The 26,190-nt window shown below is 38.7% G+C and overlaps 1 protein-coding gene across 1 annotated transcript; it reads left to right on the top strand.

Moving 5' to 3' along the window:
* Positions 1–8,536: 8,536 nt before the first annotated feature.
* Positions 8,537–18,875, top strand: MMGT1 (membrane magnesium transporter 1). The gene is made up of 4 exons (XM_004685835.2): positions 8,537–8,843; positions 12,483–12,535; positions 14,400–14,503; positions 15,997–18,875. The coding sequence occupies exons 1-4, from the start codon at positions 8,765–8,767 to the stop codon at positions 16,154–16,156; spliced, it is 396 nt and encodes a 131-aa protein (XP_004685892.1). The 5' UTR covers positions 8,537–8,764; the 3' UTR covers positions 16,157–18,875.
* Positions 18,876–26,190: the final 7,315 nt, after the last annotated feature.

Below are 26,190 nucleotides of genomic sequence, written 5' to 3'. Positions count from 1 at the left end.
CTCTGCAGCCACCTCCTTCCTGTCTAGATATTTTACAGAAAGGGAATGAGATGGGGAAACTGCGAAGGTGCTCTGAAAATCAGTCAGACACAATGGAGATGGGGAAACTGCGAAGGTGCTCTGAAAATCAGTCAGACACAATGCAATAGGGAGATGGAGAGGAGGGAAAAGAGAGAGAGAAAGCGAGAGAGAGAGAGAGAGAGAGAGAGAGAGAGAGAGAGAGAGAGAGAGAGAGCGTGCCTCCCTGGTGGTGCAGGGGTTAAAACCCAGCACTATGAAGCTATGGCCAGCCACTGCTGCACAGTTCCACTCCTGGCCTGGGAGCTCAACCACATGGAGCAGCAGATCAAGTCTCACCCTGCTGCTCCTCTCAGCAGTGTGTTTTAGTAGATCCACGTGTTCTGCCCCCCCCCACTTTGTTTCTGGTGCATTCTCTCATTCTCAACCCCACACCACTGGCCTACACCCCAGTTCTTGTATACATAAATAAATAAAGCTCAATCTTCAAAAGAGAAGTTATTAAAATGTTCTGTGCCTGTCAGGGTAGAAACTGTCCCAGAGACTGTGCACCCATTCGCTCCTACCGGGTCTGTCGGTGAGCACATCAGCCTGTTTCCTATATCCCTACTCCTGTACAACCACCCAAACCTGTTCAGGGCAAAGTTTTGCAGAGGCCAGATCCCCAGGTGTGGGTCCATCCTAGTCTCCCCACAGCCCCCTTCCCACACCTATCTTGGTCACTCCAGAAGGCCTAATGAATAACTTTACCTACTTCTGCAAGACCTAACCACACCCACTCACAGTTTTGCCTCAGCACAAAACCATTTTTCATTCTCCAGATGTTGGGAGGGGGGAGAAACAGAGTCACAGATTGCTGGGCTGACCACATGATTTCATGCCTTTTATTCTACTTGGGCTTTACACCCCTCGAACCCCCACTTCTGCAACTTAGTATGGCCGCTGCCCAGCACCCGCTACATCAAGAGTTCTTTGAGCACACTTGAGATGCAATTACTACCAAAAAGGCCAATCCCCATGAGCCCTCGGTTCCCCTCCGAATATACTTTTCTCTTAATCCAAAACTGCTCTGTTTCTAACACCCCCCCCCCAGTTTCTCCTCTCACTGCTGTCCTCCCAATCTTGTCTCATATTCTCTAGAATGCTCTCCACTCTGAGCAAACCACTCAGCCCTCTGAGCTGCTGCACTCATGTCCCATCCCTCTCTTCCTTTGATCTGTACTTGAATCTCACCCAGGATATCACATGCTCTGAAGCTGTTTTAAATTGGAGCCTGTTCATTTCCTCACCACTGTCCTACACACACATACAACTCACAGCCTGTATCATGTGACCTGAAGGAGCTGAAGGAGGGGTTGGCACCAGTCACTCCCCATTGTGGTTCCAAGCTTATTATGCCTCCACCCTTCATTGCAAATCTAACACCCTCTCCTTGCCTAGCTGCCACCATCTAATGACTTCTGGGTCACTCCCACACATTCACCTGGGTGTCTGCTGTAAGATGTCCTCTATTCCTCAGACCATTCCCAGCCCTACCATCCATCTGGGTGATTTCCATGCTCAGATAGACAAGTTACCTGAAATTCCAGTCTTGCCTCCTTTTTCATTGGGTAAATAAAAATTCTCAATAAAAGAGTCCTCCCCTTCCTTTCCCTGCAACCTACTTCAGTATCAGTCCCCAGCCTTCCTTCCTCCCTCCCCACCAGTCTTGGTAAAAGAGGAGTTTCCTCTTTATAGCATGTATGTCTCCATCTCCACTCTGCATTCCATCTCTTCCTCTTGCCTGTTCCATAATCTACTCCAACACCTCTCTGCATCATCTTCAATGGCTCCTCCTTCTCTCTTTCTGTCTCTCTCTGCGTGTGTGTGTGTGTGTGTGTGTGTTCTCTGAAGACACCTTCCAGTTTCTTCTGAGAAACAGTCCTTCATCTGCACACCCTCTGCTCTGGCATGATTTCTCCCCTCCCTTTCTGAGATGAGCTTCTCAAAAGAGCTGTCTACATTCTTTGCCCTACATTCCACTAGCAAGTCCAGGAACTAGTAAAGTATACTCTGCTGGGTCAAATATGACTATGGTCTGTTTTTGTGTGGCCTGAAACTTAGAATGCTGTTTGCATTTTTGTAATGGCTTAAAAAAATCAAAAGAATATAATCATGTGTTATATGTTGATGGGTTAAGTGCTGAGAAATGTTTTGTTAGATGATTTCACACTTGTATGAATGTCAGAGTGCATTTACACAATGATGCTACAGCCTTTTGGGACCACCATGATGGATGCAGTCAGTCACTGTTGACTGAAATGTTATTAAGTGGCATGTAGTGCTTTATGGTGTGAAAATTATGTGAAATTCACATTTCAGTGTCCATTAATAAAGGTCCATTATTGGATATGACCATGCCCACTTGTTTTACTTAATGTCTTTGGAGGTTTTGCAATACAAAGCAATGTTGATAGTCCTGAAAGCGAATGTCTAGCCTGCAAAGTGTAAACTATTTACTATTGGTCTCTTACAAGAAAGGCTCCCTGACCTCTGCCTCAGTCTCCATCAGTCATTCCTTCATGCTTCTACCAGAAAGGTCTTTCTTCAGCATTGATGCTCCGTGGTCCTGACTCCAGACTGCGTCTTCACTCTTATATACTGTCCTTATTCACTGTCCTTTTCCCAAAAATATATTTTGATTCAGCCACTCTGAACTTCTTGTAGTTCCCTGAATGCTTTATACAGATCTCCTTGCTTTTTCATGTGTTCCCTTTTCTTGGCCCTTTGACCCTTCCCTCACCTAACTAGCTTCTACTCATGTGTCAAAAGTTGGTGTAAAGGTCACCAGGCTTTCAGGATGTCTTCAGATTGAATTAGGGGCCCCTCATGTGGCCTCCAACAGTTGCCGCGCCCCACCCCCTGCACCCGTGGGGAAATATCTTAGCCTTCCTGATCACTGCTTGTTGCACATGTTTGTGATTCCACAGGTCATTATTACCTTGAAGGCATAGTCTTCACTGATGGCATCTGGTAGAAGATCTAACCAAAAGAGACTGGAACATTAAGGTCTCTTTCATATAGATAAAACATATCACAGCTTCAATGAATGTCTTTTACTTTTAGCTGAGTACCAACAAATCTCCATACTTACAGATGACATTAAATGTCCTGGAGAATATATATATAAATGCAACTCAAGGATAAAACTGAAAAGGGAACTTTGCAGCACTGGGTACATGCCAAGTTCACAATACATACTTGGTAACTTAAAAGTGTAGTTAAGTTTAGTTCAGCAATTAACACAGGTCGTGGTTCGCTGGAGGTGCTTAGCCGACACAGTCTTGACAGACACTCACTCATTTGTTAGGGGTTAAGGTGAATAGCTAGATTGAGGTCAGATCGTGGCAACTTTTCTGTCACAAAATTTGTACCTCATTCTTTTCAATGATCAAAGCCTCCCCAATATTAACTTGAAAGCACAAAGAATGAATGAAGTACATAGAGTTGAGCAGTAGGGGAGGCCAGCTAAGAGGTTAGAAAATAGCCTTGTGGAATAGTAATGAGGTCTTGGCTTATTGGATGCAGTAGGAATGGATACGGGAAGCTGGGCGCATGAACACCTGCAGAGGTAGGATGACCGCCATCTTGGTGACTGATGGGGTGGGAAAGTGGGGAAGGATTGAATGAGGATGCTAAGGTTTTTGAACTTGGGTACATGAAAACTATAGAACTGCTAAGAGCAGTAAGGCGGGAGTCAGAAGACAAAGTTTGACACGGCTTAGTTTGGATTTAAGCAATTAGGGAAGGTAACTAGAGGCAGTTAGTAGCTTGGTTCTGGAGCACAGGAGTGAAGTCAAGATTACTAGTAGATTCGCTCCCAGGTTCCAGACCACAGTAATGTAATGACTATCACAATATAGTGAGTCGTGTGAATTTTTAATTTTCCCAAGCCATAGAAAGGTTATATTTACGGTATACTGCAGTCTAGTGTTAAGTGTGCAATGTAATTATGTCTAAAAAATTAAATGTGACACAGATATGAGCACATGCTGTTAAAAAAATGGTGTTAAGGGGCCCCTACTCCAGCTTTCTGGACCCTACCCCCTACTCCATTGATTGGAAAGTACAACTCCCAGCAGTACCATGGAGAGAACTGCGAGGACCCAAGGGCAGAGCTAGCAGAAATTCTGAGACATTTGGAGGTAAATAGGGCATGATTGCATCTTGTACTCTCTTGCTCAGGAAGCAGCTCTCCTGGTCTCGTGACTCTGTGTGTTCAGTCATCTTAGCCATAAGGTATTCCAGTTACTTTGTATCCTGCTCTCTTTCCCTGGGTTGTTTCCTATTCCTTTCCCCTTTTGTAAATAAACTCGTTATTGACCCTTTTGTGTGTACCTGCAGTATAACCGAATTGTGCGCATGCGGGTATGGCCCCACAGACAGGCGGCCCAGTCCATTCTGGGCTACTCTATAACAATGGCACCAAATAGACTTGCTAGATCCAGAATTGTCACCAACCTTCCATTTGGAAAGGAACAAAGTGCAATAAATGAAGTACAATAAAATGAAGTATGTCTGTATGCACAGTGTTGAGGCTGAGGGAGTTCACATGTTCTCCAAAGAAGAGAGGATAGAAAGAGACCAAGTCTGCAGTCATGCCAGGAGTGTCCACATTCAAGGAATACCACAAAGAACGGGTCACAGCTATCTGTTAAGAGCCAGTATAATTATGCTGGAGGTTTCAGTTTATTTCCCCGAACATATCAACCCAGCCTGTTACAAAGAAAAAAGCAAGTAAGACTTCCATTGTCTAGGCTACTTGAAATAAAAAATCATATTAACCTCGAACAAGTAACCTAGGATACATTGTACAGATGTGGTAATAAACCCCAAGAGAGATATTAGTAAATTTGGAAATGGTCCAGAGAAGAGCAATTAAAATAATCAAGGGGGAGGCAATTGATATTTTAGGAGCGTCTAAAAGGATAAAGAATCTCTTCAATCTGAAAAGATGCCTAGGACCCTCAACAACAACAATAATGGCTAACATTTATTGAGGCTCACTCTGATTGAGATTATCTAAATACCTTAAACATTTGGCTCACTCAATCCTGACAGCAATCTTATCTGGTAAATACTATAACGTATCTATTTTGCAGATGAGAAAACTGAAGCACAGTGAAGTAACTCGTGTAATCTCCCAGAAATAGTAGAAGAGAAGCCAGGATCCAAACCCAATTTGATTCCAGCGCATGTGCTTTTAACCACAGTGGTATAAACCACCCAGCAAACCAATCTGAAAGATATGAGTCATGAAAACACAAACTTGTTTACTAAGATTCAAAACTGAAAATGCCAAGGCACCACTAGAGGCTTTAAAAGGAATACATTGTTTCACTGTTTGCATGTCTTACACAACACACATAACTTTTGTTAACAAAAAATGTAATTTCAATATAAATATTTAAAATCCTAGTAAACCTGTCAACTTTTAGAATTTGATATCCAGGTGGTTGAAATCAATATAAATAGCTTGAAGAAAGGTTTAACACCTACCAAATACCTACCATAGATATCCATCTCTTAAAGATACCTGTGATGGTTGGGGAAACAATGCAGGGAGAGTGGAATTTTAAAGAGGCAGGAAAAGACAGAGTATAATGGAAGGAGAATCTGTGTGGGAAATGAGACATGGATGAGTGCTGTATGAAATTACTCATCTAGTTGAGTGGCATGAAACAAAGTTAGCTTGAAGACAATGCCAGAGAGCTATGCTTTCTCCATTCAATAGGCCATCCTGGGGAAACATGATGCGTCATCTTAAATGCCTTGGCAGGCAATGCTTTAGAAATCCTTATCCCCACTTTAGTAACAGCTACATTACTTTATCCCGGTGTATATGGAAACTGGCTGTTTCTTTGGGAGAACTAAAGGCACTTCTGGGGGAACACAGGAATTTAAATACTCTTTCTCATGAGGTTTGACTTTTGTTGCAACAGCATAGGGACTAGCTATACTTTGGACCTCTGGGATTATCTCCAACCTGGAGAAGCGAAGTACTTACTTTGGTGATACAGCCCTTGGTAACTGTGACTAGGAAGACCTTGGCTTCCCTTCAGGTTGGAATTTACAGAGAAGACAATTACAATATCACCCCATGAATACAAGTTAACTATTTTTTTTTAACATAACCTCCTTACTTTTGTACTCAATACATGAGTAAGAGATTCAAAAGAAATTTGGGGAAAACATTTAAAAAAAGATTTATTTATTTATTCGTACAGAACTGGGGTACAGGCCAGAGATGCGGAGGGTGAGAGGATTCACCAGAGACAGAGTGGGGAGCAGAACAGGCAGATTGACGAAGTACATTGCTGAGGGGAGCAGTGGGCAGGTCAGGAGAGGTCTGCCACGCTATGTGGTCACCTCCAGGGCAGGCGGGGATCGAACTCATGCGGAAGTGGCTTAAGCTTCTTTGTGCAGTGCTTTAACCTGCTGCGCCACCAGGGAGGGCCCAGGGGAAAACATTTTAAGTGGGCAATGGAGAAAATAACATGCACTATCTGGACACAGGTCACTGCCTTGAAATTAGGATAATATATTAGTGGTGTATACAAATAGCAGATTTTTTACTAGCTCCCTTTCCCATTCTCATTTTTGTTTTCAAAGAAAGGAAACAGACCTCAACTCCTTTAAGAAACCTTCCAACCATATTCTGCTTCAGATAAATTAATGCCAGCAGGGGTAGTTTGATAATGTGACCATTATCAAAGTTAAAACAAAATTTTAAGTTTTGTTTTTAGGTCAACTATCTTTTCTGTCTTGCCACCTCCCTGGGGTGGAGAAGGAAATACTTTCCTGTCAAGTACAGAGAAATTATTTCCTGGTTCTTCCTGCTGGTGAGATTTATAAATAGGACTCCATTTGTAAGGAACACATTACACTGTATTTAACATCAAACAAGTATTGTGTCAAATGTTGGCTTAGAGGTGAAGAAATTGGAGAGGAGCCAGAGAAAAGTAATGACCATAATTGAAGGTTTGGAAAATGTGATCCAGGACAAAAACTATATAGGTAAAGTTAAGGAAATCAGATGACTCTTGGATGCCTTCTTTATTTTCTAGGTTTTTTTTTTTTAAATCAGCTTGAAGAAAGCTAAGGTGTATGAGAAAGTATTTATCATCAATCAAAGGCTTATCAACATTTAGGAGTGCACACAAATCCACATGGGTTTTTGGACCCACTCCAAAATAATGGAAGGACTCTATAGAAATCCATTTAAACAAGAATACATGCCATTTCCTCATAATCCATCAATTCATTTAACAAACATTTATTGAATGCCTATCACGTGAGAGGCAATGCTCTAGGTAGTCCTCTTGGAACTTAGACAGTAAACAATAATAACACAACACGTAATAAATAGGTACACTAGATCATGATAAAGGTCAGGTTGAGGGAATCAGGGGTGGGAAGACTCCAAATTGAAAGTGGTCCGAACAGCCATCTGCAAGCAAAGTGAGAGAGAGCAAGCAAATTGATGTAAGGAAAAGCATATGCTTCTGATACGGTTGTGGGTAAAGAGTGAAAATTTGTACTATGCAAAATTTAACTTGTGATAGGCTTCAAATACCACTCCGTGCGTCTCTTGGGACACTGTAGAAATTGGTAGAGTTTGGAAAAAGAATGAATTTTATTTTGGCCATATTAAATTTGATGCGCCTCAGAATAGAAATAAATGACCAGCAAGTAGCCAGAAACAGCAGGCCTGGAGGTAAGGAGAACTATCTCAGATAGAGATGTCGATCTGGAACACAAGTATCTATGATGGCTGTAGAGGCGGGAATAAATAGGTGAGTTAGCCAAAAAAGAGGGCAGTGAGAAGAGATCAAACGGAGAAGCTCACTACTGAATGTCCACTTTTTAGGGGACGAAGACAAAAAGGACTAGAGAAAGGAGAATACATTATATTCTGATCAGACACAAAGACAAGTTGGGCCTACGTTGTCATCCTTTTTTTGTTCATCCCTTTCCTATTTCCTCTTTAATATAAGTTATCTGCCTTCCGGACAAAACACTCCCGCGAGCTACATCCCTACGGACGTTAATTCAAGACCTTTGAACGCTAAGAAGAAGGAATATTAACGTTTACTGAGCATCCCTCCCCTCCCACGAGCCCTGTGTTTAGCGCTTCAAATCTCGGGAGCTTTTCCTCTACACGCCGCCATCTCCGGGCTTTCACATCTAGCTTTCCACTAGGCCTGTCGTCAGCGGGCAGAAGCACAGGAGTGGTCGACAGAAAACAAAGGACACAGCTTAAAGAACAGGTAAAGCAAACCAAGGAAAGCCACCCGCCGTGACTAGAGACCCAACACCTACAGCCTTTGGTCAACCCCCCCGCCCCTCCCGCCCGGACCTCTCCGCAGGCCCCGCCCCTCGCCTCGCGGTTCGCGCTCATTCGCTGGCGCCCTTTATTTCCTTCCCCACTGACCCCACTTCCGCTTAGCTCCGCCCCTCGCTGAGTCGTGATACGCAGGCGCAGCTTGCCCGCACTTGCCGACCTTGTTCCGTGTCGCTTACCCCTTCTTCCCGGCATTCCTGTTTCCGGTTTCTCACGGCTCCTAGGTTTTTCCACCTTTGAGGCACTTCGCGCCCAGGGGTTCGGTGACGTCATCTCTCTGCGCTGCGCGGATACCAGCGGGTTGAAGAAGACTCTGCTTCGCCGCCCTTCGCTTCTTTTGTTGGGCTGTTGCTCCTGCAGATCATGGCGCCGTCACTGTGGAAGGGGCTTGTGGGCATCGGTCTCTTTGCCCTAGCCCACGCGGCCTTTTCTGCTGCGCAACGTGAGTGCCTGGGGGCGGGACTCTGGGGGCGGTGTGTGGGTGCACCCCAGAGGGAGTGTCAGACCGAGTGTCCCAAGAACGATCATTTGAGACCTTAGAGTTTGGGGTGGCTACGGGAAGTAGTGCGGTGCTCCCCGCGGAAGGCTTGGAGTCTGAGTTTTAGGCGAGCAGGGTACCTGAGATTGCGGCAGGGTTGGCAGGTGGTGACTGGGAGAGGGCTTGGAGCGGGACCCGCGGGGCTACGGGGTGAGGAGAAAGGTAGTCTGCCCAGTAAGCCAGGACAAGCGAGACCAAATCCAGAGTGGCGCTGACCAAGCAAAGTGTCAAATTGAAGAGCTCCGATGCTCGTGATCCCATGACAGCGAGGTGGACAGCCACCTGGGCACTACTGGACCGTCCAGGCAGAGACTGAGAAGTTAAGTGACCACTTGCCTCAGGGAGGCACTGTGGTACAGGGCAAGGAGCACTGGACTGGGAGTCTGATGGGCTGGTTTTTAACTTGCTTTAAGGCTAAATGTGAGTGACCTTGGACAAGTCAAATCATGTCTGTTCTCTGAGGCAACATTGAGGTGGATTTTAATTCCTGCCCTTCCTGTGTCGTAAAGTGATTGGGAAGTTTAATTTTTTTTAAGTTCTTTAGCATAGAAATATAATTGTATTGTCATAAGGAAATGGGGGTCCAGCAGAGGGTGGTGCGGTACAGGCTAGAGACAATTGGTCTGTTAGACCAGGGGTCAGCAAACTACCACGTGGGCCAAATGTAACCTCCCTCCTGTTTTTGTTATCAGCTAAGAATACTTTTACATGTTTAAGAGGGGGAGGGGGTGAGAGCAAACGAATACCATTTTTGGATCTGCTATGATAAAATCCAAGTTTAATGTCTTTCAAAGAAGTTTTATTGGCATACAACCACGCCCACACAGTCTGACTGCTTTCTAAGGGTAGAGTTGAGAAGTTGCAACAGAGGAAGTGTGACCTGCAAAGATTATACAATATTTATGATCAGGATCCTTACAGGAAAAGTTTGTTGACCTCTGTCCTAGCTTATAGAGCCCACTGTTAACCTGGACAGTGTTTTGTTCACTGCTGTAACCCCTCTGCCTAGCACAGTGTTCCCCACAGTAGGGACTCAATAAATTTGTTGAACGAAGGAAATGAATTCAGGGTAAACTTTGTGCCTTTATTGCTAAATTACTTTTCATCTTAAGGAATAAAGTAGAAAATGAAATATGAATTCTTTTTTTTCCCAAAATAAAACCTCTTGTCCTGTTTATTATATAGAATTGAATGAGTCAATTATTTTACCCTCTTTTACATGTATTATAACATTTATCTTTGACAGAAATTTGGCTTTAATTATTAATTTTATTTTTAAGTTTACAGAAATATACAGAATAGTTGCAAAGACTATTCACCCATTTCCCTCTATTTCATGTTACTATGGTATCTTGTCACAGCTAAAACTTAGACCTGCATGTGCTATTAACTGAAGTCTAGCTTTTATTTGGATTTTATCACTTTTCTATTAACATCCCTTTGTGTGCCTGGAATCACACTCTAGAGTTAATTGTGTTTCCCCAATCTCCTCTGTTCTGTGACAGCTTCTTCAAAGATCAAAACTTTAAAAATAGTAGTAGCCAACCTTAATCTAATGCTTATGCTTGCCATGTGCCAGGACATTAAAAGTATTGTATAATTCAGTCCTGCACAAAGCCCAGTGACCTTGGAAAGATGAAGAAATTGAGACACACACAGCTACAAGAAAACTTGTGCAAACTTACAGAGATGATGGATGGTGGGGCCGGGATTCACAGACCAGCAGTCAAACTCTAGAATCTATTTGCTATACTGCTTTTAAAAGTACAGTCATGGGTGAATGTTTGAAATTCAGCCGTATGTTAAAGGTACAAGGACGCCTGCCTTGAGGGAGTTCAAAATTTAGTGAAGAAACAGATGGATCAGGAAATCCATCTGTGATACATATGCTATGCTAAAAATATCTTGGTTTCTCAAAGAGCAAGGGGGTTAAGAAAAACATTCTGGAGCCTTGCTGCTCCAAGTGTGGTCACAGGCCAACATGGTAGGAATCACTTGGGATCTTGTTAGAAACTCTGCCCCACCCCAAATCTATTGACTACTAACTTGTGTTTTAATAAGCTTCTCGGGTGATTTGTAGGCACATTAGTTTGAGAAGCATTGCCCTAGCATTAGGAGACTGGAGTACAGCTTCATTTTCTACCATAGGCTTCAGCTGTAAAATTGTGCAGTACTAGTGCCAGGTCACTGGAGCCCAACCCCTTCATATTATAGATGAGGAGGATTGCTTCTGGGCCTTTTGGCTAAGGTCAAGTGCATATTACAGGTGAGGAAATGCCTGGTTAAGGTAGTGTTTCAGTTACATTGGGCTCTGTTCAAAGAAGAGAGGTAGCTGGAAATAGCCAAAACTCATCTTTGGTGCTGGTTTGATTATATATATACATACATATATATACATATATATATATATATACATACATATATATACATATATATGTATATATATGTGTATATATATATATATCCCTTACAATAACCCTCATATGAGAAAACTTCAGAAATGTCTCTAAACATACGCTCTTTAAGAGCACTTAAAGTAATTTGGGTTTTTCAGTTTATAATACATTATTAAATAGAGGTTGGGCGCAGTTCTCTAGAATTAAGATTTTGTGTTTCCAGGGAGAAGAGACTGCTTTGTGGATTTCTTACTACTGGGGAACCTCTATATAAGGTTCTTTTGGGGCTAATGGTGTGTCAGATTTCAGAGCTGATATGCACATCTTTGCCATGGCAAACTTGATTATGGTAGAGGGCCTATCATATATTGCATTTAACCTCACATTGTACCCATTTTACTTTTGCAGAAAATTGAAAAAGAGATACTCTCTATATTTTTAAATTATGAGACATAATCCCTCTCCCATGCCCACATTTTAACACTCTGAAATCAGGGTGCATGTTATAATCCACACAGATGTCTTATATTGAATGAGATACAGGTAGTTACAGCTGGTATCCAGGCTTTTCAGCTTACAAATCCTGATCTTGTTCCTTCATACCTGCCACCTCCCGAGGCCAAGGCAGCCCATTATTAAATCATAGATGCAGAAGTCAGTGTCCTGGAATTTCTCCTAGCCTTCTGTTGCCACAGCATATTCTCACAGGGAAAAATACCTCAGACCAATATTATTTTGTCCAGAATATGTGATGGTGGTGCTGTTTCAGAGGTGAGATTTTTCTGGAGACAGTAATTTTTAAATTTAAATTAAACTGTCTGACCAATTAGTGAAAGAAACGGGCTGGTTTCAGAGGATTCCAGTTTTCCTGTAGTAGTGGAAAAAGTTATGTTTAGGTATTTCTTCCTCATACTTGCTTACCTTTCACTTTATTTCGTTTCATAAGGTGGTAAAACAGGTCAGATGAGAAAAAATAGTGCAAGATGAGACCGACTGCCTAAGAAAATAGAGGAGTTTGAGGAAACTGGGATTAGCATTACTTCATGTAGCATATAAATCAGCTGCTGCTTTGGTACATTGATTTGCTTGCATTTTAAGAAAGAAAAATGGGCTACAATTTCCTTAATGGTATGCTTCTGGTTTATAGATCGTTCTTATATGCGATTAACAGAAAAGGAAGATGAATCACTGCCAATAGATGTAAGTTGGTCATTTATATTCCATTAAAATATATGTGAAAATTAGTCACATAATTTACATTATTTTACTGGTTTTTATTCTCTTAAAATTTTCCAACATGAAATAACATCTGTTCTCTGATTTGCTTGTTTTTATCACTCCATATAAAACCCAAAGATTTGGAAGCAAAAAATATCTCAGTATCTAGGACTGTAGCTTTAATATAGTTTAAGTAGTCTTTTTAGGTGTTGTTACTCTGTCCATAGATGGACTTTAAAAATTGATCATTTTATTTTTTAGAAAATTTCCTTTTTATATAAATTTCAAAAACAAGCAAAACTAACAGCATCATTGAGGAATGTATATATGTATATATATATAGCTGTAAAATCAAAGAAAGACAAGGAAGTATATTTTAAACTAAAATGATTTTGATCATTATTGGCTTTTAAAATGCAAATGTATTAAGTTCTTTGTAACACATTCAAACAGTAAGTGTAAAAAGTAAAACTCGAAATAAAAAATGTGACTGCTCTGCTCAGCAGTTCTGCTCCAACTCCCAATGGTTTGGAGTGTCAGGAGTTCTTTTCCTGTGCTTAAATAACATTGTCTGTCTTTATGCATGTATGGTTTTACCTAATCCAAAGAGTTTTTTCTTTAAGAAAGTCATTATGCGTATGCATATAGTTTTAGAATTAACTTTCTCTCATTAACAGTTTATCTTAACATATTTTCTTGACAACTCGTAGATTTATGACCTTCTTAGCAGTACCCATGGTTGCTGTACATGAAGCAGGTCATCTCAGTACACTGATGAAGACAATGTAAAATGTTAAGAGCATGTGACATTAGGCTTTAACCTAGGAAGTTTGAATAATAGCTTGTAGTTAATTTTGACTTAGTTGTAGATAATTAAGGCTATGGTCGATGTGACTATTAACGTTTCTCCCATCACCTTTCTTTGTGGTAGGTCCACACAAACTCACTCACACACACACATACATATCTATCAACATACACACATTTACATCTATTTAAAATAACATGCGTCTGGTTACAGATTGGAAAATTTGAAAAATATAGAGAATAACAATCAAGAAAATAAGACATGCCTGTAATCCCATGGTGATTAATATCAAACATTGAAAGATTTGCTTGTACAATCTCTTTGGAAAGCAGTTTGCTATTGCCTGGTAGAGCTGAACCTGTGTACACTCTCCTGTGTGCCAGGAGATATATGTGAGGATATACATATTGACATTGTAAAAGCGACACAGGAAAGAGCTGGAATAATAAATTGTATTTTCTTATAACGAAATAAAAATGCAATGAAATGCATTGAAAATGAATGGGCTACAACAGCATACTATAACAGGGAAGAACTTGATAAAAAATGTTCAAAATGGGTGGAAATAAGCAAATATATGCTGATCTGGTAAAATTATAAAGAAAAGCAAGGAAGTGATTAAAACATAATTTGAGATAATAATTTTGAGTGGGAGGGTGAAGGGGGTGGGTACGAGGGTCCTTTTTATATTTATGATATGAATGATAATAAACTGACATTTGACAGGAACACATTAACAGTAACACATTTTATAAATCTTAGTGGCTTTTTAGAAGCAGGTAATAATTGAGTTCTGAGTTCTGAGTGGCTCAATACCTATTTGCTATTTGAGCAAAATCCAGGAATGATTTCTGTAGCTAATTCAGAGAATTTATAGATTTTTATCATGCCTGAGTCCAAGTCATTTAAAGTGTGAATTGACTCCTTAATAGCATCTGAGAGAACTTCCTTTTAGAGGATATAAGAGGTGGAGAGAGAATTGCAGATTTTAATACTATGTGTATGTTATGTATTAATCTCATCTTTACTTACTCACAGATAGTTCTTCAGACACTTCTGGCCTTTGCAGTTACCTGTTATGGTATAGTTCACATTGCAGGGGAATTTAAAGACATGGATGCCACTTCAGAACTAAAAAATAAGTAAGTCTTGCCCTTTTCATAGGCATTGAATGCCATAGGTCTTTTAATTCATTTACATATGTTTTCTGGTCCATAAAAATTTGTGTTTACATTTTGATTTTGCAGTTTGAGCAAAGAGGTAAAAATTTTGGAGCAGAGTTTGATGATAGAAAAAGTGAAAGTTGAGTGACAGTTTATTGACCCTACAACAAGATGTTATATTATCGCCGTTTAAAATTATTTTTGCTTGCATGAATGGATGGAAGGTTAGAAATAGATATATCAGAAGATACTCACTCAGAAATGTTTCCTCCTTCCTGGTGTTCTCTTTTTTCTTCTGCCTTCTGTTGTCTTCTTTTTAGCCACTCGTCCCAGCTTAGTCTTTGGACGTATATGGGATTTTCTGTTCTCCATATCACTGAAACCTTGTGATAACTTCTTTTCTCAGGCTCTTTTCTACCCCTGTATTAAAATGTATTTTATTACTCTGCTTTCTTTTTTCACCTATATTTCTTCCCATCTATTTTCATAGGCTTTGCTTGCTTTTCTTTTCCTTCTACTTTTCCTTATATCATTGTTTGGCTTTGTTGAATCCCATCTCTGGACTTTACCCACCTTCTTGATTTTAGAAATGATACAATGTTCCATTAGAAGGGTTCACAATAAACATGTACTGGAGAAAATCACCTCCTTATTTACATTTTAAATAGTCACATTACAGGCTTCTTCCTTTGTGTGAGAGCATGCTTGGATTTTTAAGTGGCTGTCACTACGATTGGAGTTTTTGTCAAAGGAAGAGTGGTTCTTTTTTTCCCCCCAGAAAAGTAATATTTAAAAACAAACCAACACTAAAAGCTTTACACTTAGGTGCTTGTGAACTTCTTTGAGTCTATTTATATCTCACTGGAGAAAGAAGGGATACTCCACTATCACCACCCACTACTGTTCTTACAAAGAGTCTACCAAAAATCACAGGCTGAGGGCCAGGAAAGAAAGAAGTAAAACTGAATGGCATTAAGTAGGTGGTAGCAAAATATATGAGTTTAGTAGCTGGAAGAAAATATATGAGTTTGGACAACAAACAGGTACAGAAGGGCCAAAAGGAATTCCTTGTACTTGAACGATTCTTGGAAAACAGATTTGTGGAAAAATCGTATGGCGTGAAGAGCAAGGGCCAAGTGAGAATAATCAGGTATATTCTCATTTCCAGTTTTGACAAAGATTATTTGGCATGGGCTAGTGTTATATTCATGGAGACAATTAAAGTCAGGCTTTTATTTATGTTGTATTCATAGGTGTACACAGGAAGGAAAGGCTGCATACAGCAAGTTAGACCCCATGTTGTTTTGTCATAGTACAGAAAAAAGAAAGTTTGGCTACAGTTTATAGTCTAGGTTCATGAATTCCAACAGTTAAAGGGATATAACCCATAGCAAATTCATAATTTATTAGAATAGTCTATTTTCAAGTTGGCTTATAGAAATGCCTAAAATTGATGCTCTTTTTCTTTTAAGGACATTTGACACATTAAGGAATCACCCATCATTTTATGTATTTAATCATCGTGGTCGAGTACTCTTCCGGCCTTCGGATACAACACATTCTTCAAGCCAAGATGCATTGTCCTCTAACTCATCATTGAAGTTAAGAAAACTTGAATCTCCGCGTCGTTAAGATTTTTACAAATTATAACAGTAGGACAGGACACAGCCGGAATATTGGAATTTGGGGTATAAAACACTCCCCCCATCAGTATTTATATTGAAATTTCAGACCTAATTTTAAAAAGTCCATGGCCCCTTGTTTGTACACTGTTAATCGAATTGTGAATGCAATGTAAGTTATCTGTGAAATGAGTCTTGATTTTTCATAGAGGGAATTCTTTTCATTTAAAACAAAGTCACATGTTTTGAAAAGTCACTGTTTTAAACACATTTATTTGAAAAATGATGGTTTTTGCAATTATTTATTTTCTTTGATTTCTTTTGCACTTCGGTTTTTAGGATCCTTTTGGAAATAGTGTGACTACTGCATTTTGCAGCATGAGTGACAGTAAAATGGTCTTCAGCTTTTAAGAAGTGGACCTCTCTAAAGAGACCGAAAGGGCGACTCATCCGTTTTTCTCATGCCCCCTAAAAAGTGGCTCTGCTTCAGCAGATACTTGCCAGTTTTTAATTTATCCCTGCCTCTACCCCATTCCCATGTCCCTTCTAACATCAGTTGTCTCGTTTCATCACTTCTCTGGGGTTCTGTGTTCAGTGAGCAATTTTTGTGTCACAGATTCCTTGTCATAACAAATACTTCAACAAACTCAACTTGTAAAGCGACTTGTGTTCCCTTCATTTATCTGTAAAAATGTTCCTTAATTGATTATATAAGAATAGTTGAAGATAGACCAAAAAGACCATGATTTAATTATTCTGCTTATATAGAAGAATAGTAATCGCTGAGGAAAACCGATTACTTGTTATTAGTCAGTTTAACTTATTCAAAGGCTCTTGTTTTATTGCATACTAAACTAGTGAATTAGTAAAATTAAAGGACATTTGTCATTAAAGTTCAACTTCAAAGGAATTGGGCCAAATATGTTTTAAATATTTGGAACTAATATCTTTAATGTTAAAAGAATGAAGGTCATTTAAAACATTGTTTTATAGCTTTTGGTTTGAAGCAGGCTTAGAATTTTCCATCATCATGGTATATTGTTGATGGTGAGGACGAGACTGCAGAGTAGAAATTGTTTGGAATTAGTTTTAGGGGATTTGGCTAGCTCTTTGATGTGCAGGAAGGTTTTAATACTTCTTAGGAGAGAACATTTTGTTGAATTGTATAGATATGAAAACATTGCCTTTTTTCTAACTAAATAGATGTAAAGGAAATAACTATGCAGATTTGAAAAGGAAACGTGCTTTAGGCAAGACTCATAAGATGCCCTTTCTCATAATGGCTTTTTCCCACTAGAATTGAGCCTTAGCTCTCCTATTCTGCTGGGGAACACAGCCGCAAAGCACAGGACTTCTACATGCCCTTAGTTTTGTTCTGCCCACCCTGTCTGTCTCTGCTCTCCAAGGAGAGCACAGTGGGAAATCTGCTGAGAACCTAGACTAATTTCGAAATGAGTTAAAAATGTGAAGTCATGGGTTAAAGTGGCAATCATTGAATCAAAGTAGTCAAGCTCCTTAGATAAGGCTTGATCAGGACCCTCTTATTTTCTCCGTTTTGGGGGTTCTCTTCCTTTCCCAATAAGTTTTGATAAAACTTTATTGAGATAGTTGGCATTCTTTACAACTCACCCATTTAAAGGGGATGGCCTAGTGGTTTTGTAATCTATTCAGAGTGGGGCTGCCATGACCACCGTCCATGGAGAACATGGCCATCACCCTCAAAAGAAACTCTATGTGCTTAATTAAGCAGTTACCTCTCATGTCCCCACACTGCCTCCCAGCCCTGGGTACCCACCAATCTATGTGTCGATAGATTTGCCTGCTCTGGTCATTTCATGTTAACAGATTTGTACAGTATCTTTGGTAGCAAATGTGGTTTTTCTTCTCTCTGGAGTGAGACTTTCTCCTCTTGAGAACTGTGATTGCTATGAAAGGAAGTGGTTGGTAAGATCCAAAGGTGTAACAAGTCAATCTTAAAAACTGACTTTTTTCCTCATAGTCAGACATTCATGATATATTGCTACTTAAAATATTTTGGCCAGTCTCGAGAATGGATATTGAAATCTTTGCCTGCCCAGTCAGGAAAATCCTGCTCAAATGATGCCAAATAATTTGGCAAATAGTTGATATAGCACTTTCCAGGCTACCAGCTTGTATACCTTGGGCTAGGTGAGCTTTCCAAATTTCTTTCCCCAACCCCAAATTAAATTTCTGCTATCTTTTTCAAGTATGTCTCACAGGACTAAAGTTAACAGTGCTAAGTGGACTCAAGAGAGAATTTTATTTATAATGCTATGAGACTGTCCATGGCTGCTGAGGGTGGTCCAAAAATGTGATATGAACTAGTAAACCATGACTTTAGTGACATTCAGAAGTGTGTACTATGGAAGGTGCTCCAGTCAATAGGAAGAATCACTTCTTAACTAACCAGGGAACCAGCCAAACACTATGGGCTAATGACCTAGCTGCAGGAAACATAGATCGGCACATTGGTGACCGTGATGTTCTGTAACTCCCTAATGACTGTTTCCTAAGCATTGTGGCTTATTTTTGAGTGGCATGACAGCATCTTCCTGGTTGTATGTGGCCTGTTTCCATGATGTATTGAGTAGTGTTGTTTGTTGTGAGCATCGATGCCTGTAACACCAAGCTAAACACATTTTTTGGGATATGTTTCCTTCTTTAAATGACCTTGCCCTGTCCAATAAATAAATGATTGTCTCACCCTGTTTTTGGTAGTGGTTTTTTGTTTTTGTTTTTGTTTTTTTTACTTTTAATCACATTTTCTTCTGCTTCTCTGTCCCCAGAATAATGTAACAGTTAATTTTATGACTATGATGCTATTTTACAATAGATGCTTTACCTTTTATCATACATGTAAAGTCTTACTGCACTTTTATGTTTTTTAGAGTTGAAATAGAATGTATAATTTCATTTGTATATAAATTATCAAATGCCCTTTGGGGGTTTAAGAATTTTGGTCCTGAAGCAACAGTGTCTAATTAGTCCATCATAAATATGTTATATGGCTAAACTGCTGTTATTAAATGTGGCAAACTTAATAGCATTAGGGGAAAGATGTTTAGTAAAAACTGAAGGGTTTCAGTTTGTAAAACTTGGCACTTATCTTCAGAATTATGGAAAAATAGTACTGCTAGTATTCAAACCCACCTAGGGATATCTGAAACTAACATACCAGTCAACTATTCTTGAAAAATGGGGAAAAAAAGATATGTACAAGGCAAAAAAATAAAAGGTACAGGAAGGCATGGTTTTAAATTTGTCCCCTTCCCTTACTAACCACACACACTTTACAGGTAATCAGGTTAAAGTGTTATGCATAGTCTTCCAGGGGAAAATAAAGCTAGCAAATACATAGTTTAAAAGCTTTTCACATTAATGAAATCAAACTATACAGTCTCTGTACCTTGTTTTTTGCTGTCTTAGAACTTTACATATCTGTATATACAGAGTATCCCATTCTTTTTCATTATGTGGTATTCCAATGCATGAATATGTTCTAAATGTTCTAACATTGATGGGCTTTCAGATTGTTTCCAACATTTTTTGATTGCTAACCCATATTGCAGCAAACATATTTTTACGTATCAGGAGATTACACTACAGGGTTAATTCCTAGCAATGGAATTGTTGGTTCAAAGAATATTTTCCATTTTCAGTTCAGTCACTATTGCCAAATTATTCTCCAGAAATCTTTGCCCAGTTATACTTCTGCATATAATGTATGAGAATGATTCAGGCCCATTCCAATACTGAGTGATAAAGTTAAAATTTTGATGATCTGAAAGTGAAATAAATGGTATCTTGCATCTTAATGAAATGATAATGCTTCTTTATCACAGATTGAACACATTCTCATATTACTGGTTAGTTATATTTAATTTTCTGTGAACTTTGTGGTCATTTTCTATTTTGTATTAGGTGATTTTTTTTATTGATTTGTATGCACTCTAAGCTAAGCAATTGTTCCATTGTCATATGTTTAATAATATTTTCCTGAGATTTATTTATGTTAATTTATCGGTCTTTATGACTTCTGGGCTTTTAGCCTTGCTTAGAAAGGCCCTCGATATTTAAAAGTAAATTTAATCTATTTTTCTAGCACTTTAAAGTTTTTTTTAATCTTTAAATCTTTGATTCATTTGGAATTTATTGAGGTGGAAGATGTGAGGTAAAGATTAACAGTTTTCTTCCCTGAATAGCTATCAGGTTATCTCAACCCCATTTATTAAGTATTTTTCACACTGATTTGAAAAGCCATCCTCTTTCATACATTGAATTTCCATATATATTTAAATCTGTTTCTGTTGTAAAAATTGCTGTCTTCATTATTTTACACATATTTGGCATTGCTAGTCCATATTTCATTCTTTTTAAAGATTTTTCTAGTTATATGCTTGTTTTTCCAAGGTGAACTTAAGCACTATTTTGTCTAATTCTAAAATCTTACCAATATTTTCCCTCTAATTTGGAAATTTTCAAGCTTGCAGAAAATGTGAAAGAATGATGAACCCTGTATACTTTTCATTTAGATTTACAATCTATTATTTTGCTACTTTTGCCTTTTTTCCCAATGTGTTTTTTCTCCTGCTGTACCTTTTGCTGGCAATTACAGACTTTATCATCACACTGTATGTCATCATGACATTCCTATAATATGTCAACAAGCTCCTCTAAAATGAGGCCATTGTCCCATTTAACTACAATACCATTCTCACACTTAAAACGATTTGCCATTCACTATTATTTCTTACTCAGATTTCTCCATCTCTCCCGAAAATGACTTTTCACTTAGTAAAATGCACTACAGGTTCCTTGCTGACTTGATAACTCATTTTTAAAATCTCTGAAAGATAGCCCATTATATGGATATTCTTCAGTTTATCCACCATCTTTCAAAGGGCTTCCTGATTTGTTTTTAGTTTTTGATGATTCTTTATAAAACAGCTTTAAACATTTGCATGCAGGTTTTTTGTGGACATAATTTTTCAAACTAGTTGGGTAAGTACCAAGGAATATGATTACTGGATTATATGGTAAGGTTAGATTCAGCTTTATAGGAAATTGCCAAGCTATCTTCTCACATTCTTGCCAGCAAATTAGTATTTAAATTTAAATACGTTGATATTTAAATACCATTTGGTTTTAACATTTTAACAGGCATGTAGTGATATCCCCCCGTTTTCATTTGCAGTTCCCTAAAAGTATTTTCACATATTTTACCATCTGTATTTCTCATCGACGAAGTAGCTGTTCAGATTTTTGTTTTCTTATTGTTGAGCTTTAAGAGTTCCTTATATATTTTGAATACAAATCCTTTACAGATGTGTGTTTTGCAAATATTTTCTCCCAGTCTAGAATTTGTCTTTCAATTTTCATATCACAGTTTCTTTAGTGAAGTCCAACATAATTTTCTTTTTCATGGATCATGCCCTTGATACTGAATTTACAAACCCAAAGTCATCTACGTTTTCTCCCTATGTTATCTTATAGACATTTAGGTGTTCTTCATTTTACGTTTATGTCTATGACCCATTTTGAGTTAGTTTTTTTTTTAAAGATGGAAGGTCTGTGTGTAGGTTCATTTTTTCCCCCATAAGTGCATCCAGTTGTTCCAATACCAATGGTTGAACAGGCTATGCTTTCTCCACTGAATTGTCTTTGCTCCTTTGTTAAAAATCACTATATGGGTCTATTTTGGGGCTGTCTGCTCCACTGATCTATATGTCTGTTCTTTTGCATTATCACATTATCTTAATTACTGTAGCTTTATACTAAATCTAGAAATTGGGTGGTGTGAGTTCTCCATCTTTATTCTTGTTTTTCAGTATTGCATTGTTTACTCAGGGTCTTCCATCTTGCGCTATAAACTGTAGAATCATTTTGTTGCTATTTATAAAGTAACTTGCTGGGGTTGCTTGATAGTGATTGCTTTGAATCTATAGATCACATTGGGAAGAATCCACCTCTTAATAAGAAGTCGCATGAGAATCGACCTCTTCCATCTGCAAACATGGAATATCTCTCCATTTATATAGTTCTTATACTTTTCTACATAAAAATCCTGCACGTATTTTTTTAAATTTCAGTATTTTGGTGCTATTGTAAGTGGCTTTGTTTTTTAAATTTCAAATTCCATTTGTTACTGTTGGTATTTTAAAAAGCAATTGACCTTTGTATATTAACTTTGTATTCTACTACTTATTATTTTTTCAAATTCAGGAATGGATCTTAAATTTTGTCAAATACATTTTTGGTATCAAGATAATCATTTTTTTATTTTACCTATTATAATAGTTATAAGAATAGATTTTCAAATGTTGACTTGTATTTGTACTTGTTGGGCAAAGCAATTATTCATTAAAAATAGCTTGCCAGGATTTTTGGTTTTTACAGTTATCTTTTATGTCACCCTGCTTTTACAGTAATTTCTTTAAAAGGCAAACAATTTATATGATCTGAAGAGAAAACCAGAGTATTATAGAAATATCTTTAAACCACAGGTTGACTAGCAAGACTAAAATACTGCTAAAAGTTGGGTTTATTTTTTCCATAATTATTAAAGGTAATGACCTCTTTTTCTCCTGAATTTATATACCTTTATATTTGTAGTCAACCATTTTATAATGTAATATTTGGTCCATTGGAGTGATGAAGTTTAGTAAAAGGTATGTGTGTGAACTTACTATCAAACTTAACAATGAGTGTATTGCCAGTACTATTGTATACACCTTTTTTGTTATGCTTAGCATTTTGTGTGTCCTCTTTAAAAAATCTTTTTTATGTGTTGGTGTCTTAAAGTCTTCTACAATTTCTTCTAAGGTCTTCATTTTTTCCGTTCACATTTAAGTACTTAATCTGAATTTTTTGTTATGTGGTATAAGGAAGAGATCCATTTGCATTATTTTTCATATAGATTGCCAGATGTTTTATCTCCATGTATTGACAAAATATATATATATATAGAGAGAGAGACCCAGAGAGAAAGAGTTCTTTCCTCAGTAATCTGCAATGACACTTCTGAAATGTATTACATTCCTTTATATACATAGACTATTTCTGGGCTCTGTTATTTCTCTATCACTGTCAAGTTCATGTATCACTGCATTGTATCATACTCTGTATTTACTACCAAGGTTAATAATAAGTCTTGAGAGAGTAGGTAGATCCCCTTAATTTGTTCTTCATTTTTATCTTGGCCTTCTTGGGCATCTACTTTTACATATAAATTTTATAGTTTTATAAATTTATATTTTATAAATTTGCTTGTCAAGCTCCATGAGAAACACCACTGGGATTCTGATTATAATTGTACTGGATTTGTGCATTTAATTATGGAGGGAGAGTGACAGTAATCTTACTATCTTTGATGTAGCACTTTAAGTTTCTGATATCTTTCAATAAAATAGTATAATTTTCTGCATATTGATTTTACACGTTTAATTATGTTCATTCCACAAATACACATGCATACACTATACATACAATAACATGCACTATATATTTCATATATATTCTGAATATATAGTCCATATATTAAATGTGTATTCCCATATATCTTTATATACTTATTCCTTATAGAATTTTGCTAATGTTAACAGCTTTTCCTAAATTTCTTATTGCTGTTATATGGAAATATAATTAGTTTTTGTGTTGAGTTTATATTTAGCCTTCTTGTTAAATTATTTTCTATAGACTACTTTGACTTTTTGACTTAACCAAGTAATTCATTTATCTTTTAGGGTAAAATTTAGGGATTTTTTTTAGTGTCATCGTCAGTAGGAGTGTTAACAGTCAATATTCTTGTTCTTTTTTTTTTTTTTTTAGTAAAATTGTGGTGTAGGCCAGAGGTGTGTCTGTGTGTGAGAGTGAAAAAGGGCTCACCAGAGACAGAGTAGAGAGCTGAAAAGGCACATTTACTGAAATACACTGCTGAGGGGCCAGCCAGGAGAGGTCTGCCATGCCGTGTGGGTCAGCTCCCTGGTGAGGGATCAAACTCATGCTGCAGTGGCTTTGGAGAGCTTCATAATGCGGTGCTTTAACCCGTTGTGTCACTAGGGAGAGCCCAGGTTTTGTGCTTTTATTTGTCAATGTGGTGCATGGCCTTGATTTTCAAATTCAAAGCAATCGTACATTCCTGAAATGTACTGCACAGAGTCAGAATGTGTACCCTTTTATGTATTATTGGATTTTATTTGCTAATCTTTGTTTAGAATTTTTGTGTCTTAAATTCAGGAGAGAATGTGCCTGTACTTTTTGGTTGTTTTAATGTACTTGTCAGAGTTGTTACCAGGTTCATATGGACATCTTGAATACAAGACAAGAAGGAGGAATGATTTTCTTAGCAGAGATTGAAAAAGATTTTTTTTTTTTAAGATTTATTTATTCATACAGAACTGGGGTACAGGCCAGAGATGCGGAGGGTGAGAGGATTCACCAGAGACAGAGTGGGGAGCAGAACAGGCAGATCGACGAAGTACACTGCTGAGGGGAGCAGCGGGCGGGTCAGGAGAGGTCTGCCACGCCATGTGGTCACCTCCGGGGCAGGCGGGAATCGAACTCATGCGGAAGCGGCTTTAGATTCTCAGTGCTGTGCTTTAGCCCGCTGCGCCACCAGGGAGGGCCGGAAAAGATTGGTTTTTAATTCTTTAAACAGGTAGTCACACTTTTATCCACTCTTGGGGGGATGCAAATAGCTGACTCCCAAAGCTTTCTGATTAATCATGATTATATTCATGTTTTGCTTTGGACGATACATGTCTGGTAATTTCTTTCTTTCCTCACCTTCACTGGATTAACATTAGCTTGCTTTTCCTGAGAACACAGTGTTACGTGGGGGCATGGTAATCCTTCTGGCATGATTAAACACATCGACAATACAAATGCACACCATATAGGCCTATGCGAAAGGCCATCTTGCAATCACCACATGTCTGTCACAAACAGAATATGTTCATGGCTGTTTCACAGGAAATGATTGGTGAATCTGAGGTGTTGGTTGTAGCGCCTGAGAATGAACATCATGGAGAATCCAGAGTTCATCTGGCGAAAGGCTGAATAGGCCCCATTGTCAGGGAAACCGGAAGGAGAGGAGGACTCCCATTCCAGGCCCTCAGGCCTGTGTGTAAAAGATAGTAAGGATGCCTGTCCTCACCTACTCTTCTAGTTCTAACTGGGTTTAGTCTGCCTTTGGCCTCCTTTGCTCCCCTGGAGCTGTCCTCAGCAAGGTCTCACTTTTTTGGCCACAGTTGCTCATTCCCACCTGCATGGAAACTCCTAGGATTGCCATATTCCATACGTGCTGCTTTTCTTCTCCTTGTTGGCGGCATTTTCGTTCTTTCTTCCTGCTCTTTTTCTTTAGGGCGATCATTCCTGAATCGCACCAGTCCTGCCCTCTCTAGTCCACATTGCCCAGTCACAATAGCTTCTGGTCTGCTCTGTTTCCAGAGAACTAGGACTTTTTGGTGATGAGATATAAATATCAGCTATCTTCACATTAAGAGAGATTTTCAGCATTTCAACTTGTCTTTTATTTCCCCCCCTGCTAACACCAAGTTATTTCCCTGAGAGGGGGAGGGGTGCACAGTTCCTAGAGATACTGCAATGCCAGGTCGGTGCATGGAGTGGGCAGAGCAAGCACTTACTTCATCTCCCTGTTCCAAAAATCCATTTACTATATTGTCCTTGGATAGAGGATGGATTAGATGTTAAACTGATAAGAACAGATACTACACTTTATCTTAGCCAGAAGACCCAGAAGCCATCAACATTTCAAGACATTAAATCACAAGTGTCAGTGCTTCCAGAATGTGTGACTTTGAGTTGGACAGTTCAACTACATTCTGGTGTGTTCAGAGTGCTGGGAGAGAAAAGGGAGGTTTGGTTCAGTTATCTTTCTTCCCTGAACTCAATTTGTCACCATCCTGATACATCCTTTTGCCTTATGAAATTGATTATTCCCTGGAAACTGAGGAGCACTTAGCTCTCCCTGTGTGGGGGGGGGGCGGGGAGGGTGGATAGTCC

Source organism: Condylura cristata, unplaced genomic scaffold, assembly GCF_000260355.1.
Source record: "Condylura cristata isolate star-nosed mole 26May11 unplaced genomic scaffold, ConCri1.0 scaffold00019, whole genome shotgun sequence".
Classification (NCBI taxonomy): domain Eukaryota; kingdom Metazoa; phylum Chordata; class Mammalia; order Eulipotyphla; family Talpidae; genus Condylura; species Condylura cristata.
This window is presented reverse-complemented; position numbering and strand designations above follow the sequence as displayed.

What these genes read in the sequence shown, in the direction of transcription:
- MMGT1 (XM_004685835.2), top strand. Translation starts at nt 8,765, where the DNA reads ATGGCGCCGTCACTGTGGAAGGGGCTTGTGGGCATCGGTCTCTTTGCC. An exon ending in ATGAATCACTGCCAATAGAT is followed by an intron (nt 12,536 to 14,399) that starts GTAAGTTGGTCA and finishes ACTTACTCACAG; the next exon opens with ATAGTTCTTCAGACACTTCT. An exon ending in ACTTCAGAACTAAAAAATAA is followed by an intron (nt 14,504 to 15,996) that starts GTAAGTCTTGCC and finishes TTTTCTTTTAAG; the next exon opens with GACATTTGACACATTAAGGA.